Source organism: Melanostigma gelatinosum, assembly GCF_949748355.1.
Source record: "Melanostigma gelatinosum genome assembly, chromosome: 21".
Taxonomy (NCBI): Eukaryota; Metazoa; Chordata; class Actinopteri; order Perciformes; family Zoarcidae; genus Melanostigma; species Melanostigma gelatinosum.
Window position 1 is genome coordinate 5,956,726 of NC_136654.1, and position 10,653 is coordinate 5,967,378.

A 10,653-nucleotide genomic window follows, 5' to 3' on the forward strand; every position below is an offset into this window, starting at 1 on the left:
CGGTGACGAGCAATGTACATGTGCAGGCAGGAAGGTAGGTAAGTAGCAATGATTGGACGGGCAATCGTTTTGTCCAATTGTTTCATTTTTCGCTGGATGGGCTTATTACAGTCCTGCGAAAGCCACAGTTACTGGATATTTTTCAATCAATTCACTGATTGCTCTCAGGATATAATGAGCAACCCTTGCTGGTTTCACACTCGGAAAGTTTGTCCATGTAAACAACGCCATAGAACAGCAGTGTGCTGTCCGTGCTGTCCTGACTCATACGTACAGATTTGGATTTGAATGCAGCTAATCTGTAGCGGGAGGGGGCTCGTGATGAACTATCTGTTCAGATGGTTCAGGATAAACACACTGAATTCGTTTATTAGTGAAAACTTTATACAAATGGGGCCGCTCCGAGACTGAAATTCCAGAGGATTAAAAAGTGCATCTGAGTAAGTGTGGAGTAATGACTGAAAGGGTAATTGTGTGTTACAAAACCCTGGTTGCGCATTTGAGGCTCAGAAAGAAAATGACATAATGTCTGAGGTCAGCGAGAGGGCAGGAAGGTACGTAGAGTGTTCTCCCTCTCCTCAGTAGGTTCCTGTGTCTCTACAGTATATCATATCATTAGGCCACGTCTGTCTATAGTGTGTAGTGTGATACTAGCTGCATGAAGTCATGCAGAACAACAAAAGCAAGGGACAGAATCACAGCATTACCAGAGATTGAGAAAGTCTACAGCTGCACAATGCTGCACACACGATACAGAATTTCTGTCGACATGCACAAAAAGAAATTTAGTGATCGATCAGTTTTCTTTATTGTGATAAATGTAGGGTTTGTTCAACTGAAGGAAAATGCAGCGAAAAGCCATAATTATTAAAACAGTAATCAGTATCATGATTGTGAACAGTAAATCTCTATCTTCTCTTTCAACACAAATTACCCTGCGGTGGCTAAATTATTTCTATATTAACATTTTATGACTTCAGATTGTGCTGAACGCAGAGAAAATGAATGTTCAATAAAGGAATTAAGTCATCCATAATCTCTTATCAGTAGATAATGAGCCTGATGACTCCGTAATACGAGCTCCAACACATTGGAATAAGGTGTACTGTTGAAGACAGCTGTGACATTATCAATCATATCAAACCTGGAAAAAGTTTGGCTTACTTTCAGTGGAGAACTCAGACGCATGTGAACAATTATCAGATCCTTAAGAGAACATTAGCTAATTATTATTAAATATATAATTTCAACGTCATTAGTACAAGGCTAGTGCAATTTGGTATCAGTTACTCCAAAGCTTACATTTAATAGACCAGAAGAAATTAAATAATTTCACCAAAAAAGGATAAAAGAAAAACAGGAAGATAGATTAACAAGTAGAAGAGTCTACAGCCATGCTAACATGCTAACATGCTAACGGCCCTGTGAGCCTGTACTTTCGCTCAGTGGTGCTTCAAGCTAAATGCTAATATCAGCATGCTAGCATCCTCGCATTACAAATTCTAACATGTTGATGTTCGGCCGGTGATGTTTACCACGTACACCATCTTACTTTAGTGTGTTAGCATGCTAATATTTGCTAATTTGCACGAAACACAAAGTATTGCTGGAGCTGATGGCAAAGGGATCACCAAAGGTATTCATCCTGTATAGGGGGCAACCTGCTGGTGGTGCTAAATGAAAGGCGAGGGTACATCAAAGTCTTTAGGATCCCCCCCCCCCCCGACCATGAATGTCTGTATAAAAATTCATGGCAATGCATCCAATAGTTATTGTAAAGTTTTAGACTAACGGAGCAACCAACTTACAGAACGTTGTTGTCATTAACCATTCCTTTCCCCTCATTTCCTGCCATCTCTTTACTGTCAGCAATCTTACAAAGGCATAAAATGCACCCCAAAATATGGAGCTAAGGTCAGTGTACAAAAGTCTGTAGAGCTGCAACATGTAAACAGTCAAGTGGCCCTTTGGCAGACATAGCAGTCACCTGATAGTCAGGTATCAACACTAAACTGCATCCAACTAAAATGTTATTGTGGTTTGTCACATGGCTCAATAAGGTGAAAGTGTCCTGCTGGACTGGCACATGGCAAAACATGTGCACTAATCAGATGTATTGTATCAGACTGCATCGTGCGCATGTAGGCCAACAGAAACCTCTTTATAAACTGGAGTTGGGCCACCGTGAACTTCTGCATAAATGCAAACACAATCAAGGATGCTGGGAAATTTAACTTGTTTACATGCCAACAGGATATCCTGAACAATGCAGTGTGTTTTGACTTTGGCTGAGCATTTTGTCATCATGAAACCGCTTAGAAGTGAAATATTATCTGATCCAGCTGGTTCACACTTATGTTATACTGTCCGTGGCATCATTTATCATCATCATCATCATCATCATCATCACCATTCATAATGCAGAGTACGAAGAACGGGGTCACACATTTTACTTTCATTTCAATCTCTCAGAAACTGCATCCCTTATAGATTCGCTTTCAATCTGCTCTTAAAGCCTAAACTGTCATATGAACTGTCAAATACACCTTGTGCAAATAATACACACTCAAAATACACCTTTAATGGGGAAGACTAAAAAGCAACCTTAAAAATGAATTGAAAACGTTTCATATGATGTCTCCAACATCGAGAGAACATAAACAGGAAAAAATCAATGTGATTATACTCAACTCATCGTTATGTAAGTCTCTCACGCTCAGCTCCACGTGTCAACAAACCCGGAGGAAAATGCAATCAGCATCCGCAACTGGGATTTGTTTTTGCGTCCGACTAAGCTAACCACATGCATCACTGCACTGACCTCTAGCGGATTTTTATAAATAACACAAGTGGCTCGTGAGACGCGATGCACACCTGGTGTCACATTATTACATACATTATGTTGTAATATAAATAACAGTATTGCCTCTGTGACGATATTATAAAGATGAATACACATACAGTATATGTGTATATAAGGTACATCATGGTTGCTCACCTGTTTCAATGGATATGGACCTCATGCAGCGAGCCCTGCCCTGAGACCAGCTGCTCTGAAAATCTTTACCCTGCGGTAATTCCGCCTTTTACCGCCGACATGACAACTCCCTACGCTGGCTGACTGTTGCCAAAAGAGGTTTTACAGCCTCCTCAACAGCGAGAGGAAACCATTGTTTCAGGGTTTTGTTGAGCAGGCAGCGCCAAAATGGGAGAAATGACGGAGAAAAATAACTTTTCTGAAGTTATTACTCGGATATTTAAAGAAGCGCCAGCTGGCAGGAAGGATCTTGTTGATAACCACAGCAACCTCCTCCGCGTCGCAGATTACTGCGAGAACAATTTTCTCCAGGTGAGTTATGCGCATAAAAAAAGTGCCCTTTAAAAGCACAACTATGGCATACTTTTAGATATTTTCGAGAAGCCTTTGAAGCGTGTAACAACATATGTAATATATATATATATATATATATATATATATATATATATATATATATATATATATATATATATATATATATATATTCGTTCAGGCAGAGGATTCAACCAAGGCTGTTGAGGAGGCCAAGGGCTTGGCTGCCCAGGCTCTGGCCAGTGTGTCGTACCAGATCAACAGTCTGGCCAGCACCCTGCTGAGGCTGCTGGACTCCCAGTTCATGCAGATCAGTGACATGGAGTCCTCAGTCAACCTGCTGTCACTGGTGAGTTGCACATTCCACCTTCAATGCGCCACACCTGAGGTCTGCGTGATGTGACCCTTGCATATAGCTGGCAAAAGATAATAACATCCGCGGCACAGTCCATAGAAGGTTGGACCATGTCTGCTCTTTAGTTGTTGAAATGAAGAAAAAAAATAAAGAAATAAAAGTTGTATTCACTGCGGAAAGTGACATATAACTAGGTTAAGAATAACTGTGGTTTTATTTTTGTTTGAATAAATTAGTGATCTGCATTTGTTTTTTGCATGCATCACCTTCAGGAACTCAAACTAAAATACAAATATCTAGAGTCTTACTGTTGGTTGTATAGTTACGGTGCATTTGTTCTACTGGCAGGTCCTTTAATCTGTGGTCAGTGTGGTCGCTGTGAACCGTCTGTTTCATTGTTGAGAGAGAAGAAAGAAACTCTCTCGAGGGGACAAGTGGTGTGAAAATCTTGTGTTCACACTGTGCTCTGGTCCAGGCTGCTGCTATCCACTTCGAGACGGTTGCCAGGAGAGAGATCGGTACTTTTACTACTCCCAAAAACAGGAGCCGCTCCAAGCACATGACCCCACCGACTTCAGGCAAGGAGGCAGAGAGCAGCTACACAAGGGTGCCACTGTCGTTCTCCATCTTGGACTTCACTGGCCACTGTTTTGGGGTAAATTTGAAGACAGAATTGTGTTCGAGTCCACACACCTTTCATTATTTCCCATTCGATTAAGGATGCCGAGCACAATGCATCCCCCCCTTTTCCACAGTGAAGTCCCAGTGGATGTTTTTTTTTTTTCACCTTCATCTTTCATTCATCTTCTCCCCACAGATCGCTGAGCAGCAGCCCAGAAAGAGAACAGAGAGCACACTCACTACTGCGGAATACTCTGTGTACGTATCGATAAAGTTCTCCTTTTCCCTGTTATTAGCAACAATTAAACACTCTACTGCGATACTGATTATTATCATATGGGCATAGCATGACCTGTATCAATTATGATCATGTCTGAAAGGTTTCTCTATTGTGGACTAAAGAAGCAGTTTGGGAAAAATGCAAATTCACTTTCCTGCCGAGAGTTAGATGAGAAGATCGAGGCCACCCTCATGTGTGTCCGTTAAATATTGAGCAACAACCTGTAGCTGGTTAGCTTAGCTCAGTGTAGCATAAAGACTGGAAACAGCTAGCACGGCTCTGTCTGAAGAAAAAAGAAACACCGATAGCATCACCTCTAAACCTCTAAACTCTATATCATGTTGTGTCATTGGTCAGTAAAATAACAATGTTCCCAACATGTGGAACTGTTCCTTCAGCATCTAAACTGTGTCACTCTCATGCTGCCTCACAGTAGCTGAAGGTCTATTTTGTGTATGCAGATCCAGTCTGGGCATTGCTGTGCCTCCACCATCAGTCCCCACCTTGCGAAGCGCCTCCGACCCCATCAGCGGCAGCCCGCCTCCCCCACCTCCTCCTACTGCTGATTTGGACCCCAATATGCCCGCTCCCCCTCCCCCTCCACCACCACCACCACCACCTCCCTCTTCCTCCATGGACACTGGCCTCCCCCCACCACCACCACCGCCCTTCTCCACCTCACCCACATGTCTCCCCCCGCCTCCCCCTCCACCGCCAAGCTGTCCATCAAACGGCTCCTACCCGCCTCCACCTCCTCCTGTAGCAGGAGCTGCATCCCCTCCACCTCCTCCACCACCACCACCACCCCTTCACACTGGCACCTTCGGTATGGTGCCGCCACCCCCTCCCCCTCTCCTACGCTAATGAACATTATGTTATTGGATGGTTTTGTTCTAACTCACAGGCACGCTGGGTTTTGCCATCAACATGTGTAAAACATGTACAGCTGCATGGAAATATTTCCGGGCCTGAGAGCAACGTTCAGCATGAATAAAAAGCTTGAAAAAGTGCGTGTAGTGGTTTACCTTGAGCGCTTTCACATGTGTTAAATGGCTCACTGTGAGCCTCAAATGATACTTTTTCTCTGGGACAGAAAATCCTCCTTCAAAGTGAAACGTTGTGCTGCGCAGAGAGCTGCAGTAGAAATACCTCCAACATGTTTCAACTATACCTTGAGTGCATTCCAAAGAAACAAGCTGAAACAGGGACTCTTGTGTCGTCCTGTTTTGTGATTTCCCCCTCATTACCTTTCTGTGTTGTCGATCTCAATCTATGTTAATCAGTAGGAGTCCCTTTAACAGCCAGCGGCCTTTAGCCCACCGTCAGTCTGCTGTGTGGCGAGAGCAGTGTCAATGATAAGTCGTTTACGTCACCGGCTGTAGCCTCGGTGAGTTCTTCTACTTTAAACAGGTCAATGAGGCTATAAAAATATCTGTTGCGAGTCAAGGCTCTACTTATCCTGCTCCGCATGGCTTGTACTGGAAGGTAAGCTTTGTTTTCAGCATGTAAGTCATTCAAATAAGTCCGAGACAGCTAATCCAAACTTGTTAAATAATGTTTCTTTGTTCCGTTTTGTATTTGACTTTGTTAAAGGCCTGAAACCGTAGGAGCAGTCTCATCGTACGAGGCCCATTCTTGTATATTCATCAAAAATGGAAAGGAAATAGCCACTGCCTTTTACCGCTGATTACTTTTACTTTAATCGACCCAGCTTCAACTTTATTATCCTTCATGGGGCAACGTGCCATAAAAGCTACACATGCTGCACAGTTTTAACTTTGAACTATATGTTGCGTCAGTGTCTGCGTGTCTGCGTAAAAACGAATTGTACCGTGTTGGATATACATTCCAGGATTGTGCAGCTTTCGCAGTAATTAAATCTTCCTTCAAGACTTTTGTTTCTGTCTGTGTGATTTAAGGACACAAAGAGATAAAGAGCTACCTTTGACCTGTACAACGGTGTTGCAAAACAACATGAACCTGCATGACAAAATGAGTGAAATGGAGTTACGATCTTCAACTTTAAAAATTGATTTGTCCTTTTCCTCAGGTGTGAAGGCTGATGTGGAAAATAAGACTGCCATGGTCACTTTTTATCCTGCGATTGAGTAAGTATTCCCTCAGATTCATTTGTCGTATTCATACATTATTGTATGCGTGCTGCTCGTGTAAGCTGTCCTTTATTTCAGGATCCCCATATTGTGCGCTGGTATCGTTCTTTGGGTTTTTTGTTGCCATTTCGCAAAGAAGCACAGAGAAGCAGAAGGCTGGCCCCCGAGGCCCACTGACTCTTCATCTGTGCACGTCATCCCCATGTATGAAGAGGATCGGGTGGAAGAAGAAAACGAGGAAGCACTTGACATATATTTTCAGCCTCCTTCCAGAAACCCTCCCATGTACTGCTCAAGAGACGTCAGTCCACCTCCTCCATACAGGGTACAGCGCTGTATGCATCTTCTTCGCCTTCTTACGTTCATCATATTTCATGATGAGGATGATCTGGAAACAGTTTTACGAGATTTCATGGTCAGCAGCCAAATTGCATCATCTCTGTTTAAATGTCTCTCTCTTTTGCAGCTTGACCCACCATCCCATCCAGACCCCCCACCGTCATACACAGATCCTCCGACTTACTCAGAGCAAGCCTGATCTTCCTCGTCTTCCTCTTCCTCCACTTCAGTACTGTGGTTCCTTTTTTGTATGTAATTTATTAAATTAATTTATACTCGTGAATAAAATCATTTTAAGGAGTCACACTTGAAATTTACAACAATAGTGTTCAGTTTGATTTTCCTGAAAAGCAAAGTAGGAAGATGGGTTTCAGGCCAGATCGTGCCAAGAATTCAGCCATCACTCTTTTGTCGCTATTATGACAAAGTTTGGATACAACTGTCTCTGTAGAGACAGAACAGCGGTCTAATATTTGTCCCCTGAAGCCATAATTATTGGTTGACTGCAATAAATAGCAGTCTTTCACAAATCTATCATTTCGTTTTTTCACACACTATAACATAGAAGACACATGAGCACACCTCTAAGTCCTGTGTCTTTAAAAGAGACAATAATGCTGTAAAAGCTGCTCAGGTTGTGCACTTCCCTAAGTGACACATAATCCTTTGATAACAATCCTGAGGGCAGGACAGTTTCTGTATTGTTTTGGATTCTCAAATACGGTAAGGACTCATCCCACTGTAACATACTGATCCACGGATCTTCCAATTCTGTATCGTTAATGTGACATATGTTAGAATTATGTCAATTCTATTTTTTGTTTTTTCCATATACTGTTGTAATGAGCAAAAGATTTATAGGATGAAGGTCCACTGTCCGTTGTTAAACTCAAACGGTATAAAGTCAAACCGTAGGCTGGTCATTGATGCTACTTAAACTCCGAACGTCTTGATTTAACTTTACTTGTGCAGTGCTGAGCAGTTTAAGGGTTTTTAAAGTGGAATAATTGTTGGTGAAAAGCTTCAGGTCACAACACTGTGATTGGACAGTTCGTGTGGAACAATTGTTTGTGTGCGATTGAAGATGTAAAGGCTGACACATCATCATATCCTGTGATGTCAGCTCACACCAACTCACTGATTGTCAGTTGACTTGTCAGTCGTTCTTTCACTGTACCTATACTGTAGCCATTTAACAGGAATTAAAACTTGATTGTTGTATTCCAGAACAGATTGTGGATGTAATTAGATGTAGCATTCAATCGACATTATTCTCATTTCAATAAAAGTACATTTTTCACATAATTGTATTGTTTTTGATCCCCTCCCCTTCACAGTAATGTCAGCAATTTGACATCAATTCCAGCCATGACTGTGGCAGTGAATATCGTCCAATATCTGTAAGTAGTTTAATAAAGCCAAGAATGTATCCCTCCACACAGGAAGGGACTTTTTTGTTTTGCTTTGAGACACAAAAATAACTCAAGTCTTGAAAATGATGGCAATGTGCTCCTAGATTCCCGGCCCTGATGGTGTCCCTAGCTGTGGTGCTCCTCTGCTTCTATTGTCACGCAAAAAGGAAACGAGCAGCGTACGACGTCACCATGCCGACGCCGCATGGTGACAACTCGTCTTCAGTGCTCTACACGGTTTCTTACCCTGAAGATCGGGCAGAAGAGGACAGATTGCCTCCTCGGTACAGCACTGTGGATCACCCACCCCCATACTCACTGGTGTGTTTGCCCTCACAGTCACCCTCACTCACTGCAAACTGACTCAAACTACTCGCCTGTCATTCACTCATATTCATAACATATAGGAGTTCCTAGGTAGTCAGAGACATATTGTGGTTCTGTAAGTGGATTCTCTAATCAATATTTTTTAACTCCATTTAAATGTCCCCAAAAAAAAATCAACACTTGTTTAAGATATAAATTTTGGGAAATATGCTTAATTGCTTGAGAAAAATTGTGTCAATCTTCTCATCTTACTCTCAAGCAAGAAAGCCAATAAGCATATTTCCCAAAATGGACTATTCCCTTCACACTGAAAACTGCTCTGTGTTCTTTCTAAGGGTAGTAGAGCTTTCTGTATTATTATACGATTTGAAATATCGAGTAAAAGAGACTGTAACCGTTTTTAAAATGAACTGTGTTGCGACAGTACTGTTGTACTTCACTGTCTTTCATGCAGTTCGACCCCAAGCTGACGAGTGTTTGGCCAGGGGGCTCGCCGCACGCCTTCGAGCTGTACCCGATAACGCTGCCTCCGGCGCCTCATCACTGGACGACGTCCACAGGAGCTCTGCGTCCAACCCCACAACCCTCATCCAGCACCCGAACCCCCCCACAGCCACAGAGGCTGCAGCAGGCCTCCATCGGCTAATATCCACAGTAACTGACCGCTCACGCCGACGCACCGTCACTTCTATCCGTGTACTTTGAAAAATACTGTTGTTTCTTTTATACTGTGATTTTAACTTTAAAATAAATTGCATTCATATTATCTGTAGACAGCGCAGCAATATACATTTTAAAACATTTAATATGAACATCAAAACTACAGTGTAGTTGTCTACACACCCGCAGAATCATCAAAGCACCAAGGGGTTCTCCATGTTATACTATATACTCTTTATTACAATACAGTACTTACAAGTTTGAGGGAAGTGAAATAAATATTTAATGAGTTGCCAGTATTATTTTCTCTAAATTCTAAGGAACACGTACAGTGATAACAGTGTTTCCTTGGCTTTTGAACCATGTCAAGGCAAAAGTAAGTGTGAATTTCAAGCCACTGATAAAATCTTTACTCTTTGTACATCAAAAAAAACAAAAAACATGACAATTTCCAATAATTGTCCGACCTGTAATGTTTAGTAATTTGTTTGCCTTCATTATACAATCAGTGCATACTGTAGGCTACTTCTTCAGCTTTTTTCTTCATTTTTTTGGTTGCTGTTCTCAGTGCTACAAAGACAACAACAACAACAACAACAACAGGATCAAGCAGGAAGTAGTTGGACACTGTGATCCATTCGCTGAGTCTTCTCGCCGTCAAACAAAACCAGACACGTTTACCAGCACAGGGAAACAAATGTAACCGACATTAAAACGGAAAAAAAAACAAATCGAGACTGCAAATCAACGCAAAATGGGCTAGTGTGTCTGTAGAGTAAATGTATTGCACCTATGTGTTTTTCTTTAAAGTGATCTATTGCCGTTTGTTTTTCAAATCAGTGGTGACATAATATAAAGCACACGTATGAGCACATACAATCATACTGTATGATCAAATGGTAAAATATTGAGTTTTTATCACAAACATTTGGCAGGAAAGGCTAAAGAGTTCAATATCCTTCAGTAGAGCACCGCTGTCTGCAAACATTTTCTTTACTCTAAGTCTATCATCACGTCTATGATAACACACACACACACTCACTCACTCACACTATTGCACTAAACCTCATCATCAACTCTAAACCCTTCTGAACAAATAGCAATTCAATTATCCCAATTCTGACAAATAAAGTACAACTTGACATTCGGCTCAACAGAGGAACACTGAGTTTGTACAGAGACGCTCTACATGAGGCTGG

At 41.9% G+C, this 10,653-nt stretch overlaps 1 protein-coding gene across 5 annotated transcripts; it reads left to right on the plus strand.

The window, feature by feature from the left end:
- The first annotated feature begins 3,107 nt into the window (after positions 1–3,107).
- On the plus strand, positions 3,108–9,370 carry abi3b (ABI family, member 3b). 5 transcript variants are annotated; one of them, XR_013772973.1, is made up of 11 exons: positions 3,108–3,349; positions 3,531–3,698; positions 4,180–4,359; positions 4,522–4,583; positions 5,067–6,090; positions 6,656–6,713; positions 6,795–7,041; positions 7,183–7,303; positions 8,393–8,455; positions 8,572–8,788; positions 9,249–9,370. XR_013772973.1 is itself a non-coding variant. In XM_079293705.1 (5 exons), the coding sequence occupies exons 1-5, from the start codon at positions 3,206–3,208 to the stop codon at positions 5,467–5,469; spliced, it is 957 nt and encodes a 318-aa protein (XP_079149831.1). In that variant the 5' UTR covers positions 3,108–3,205; the 3' UTR covers positions 5,470–6,327. The 5 variants fall into 5 exon arrangements, 1 of the variants encoding a protein (XP_079149831.1); XR_013772974.1 differs by having other exon boundaries at positions 5,067–5,992; XR_013772975.1 differs by lacking the exon at positions 3,531–3,698.
- Positions 9,371–10,653: the final 1,283 nt, after the last annotated feature.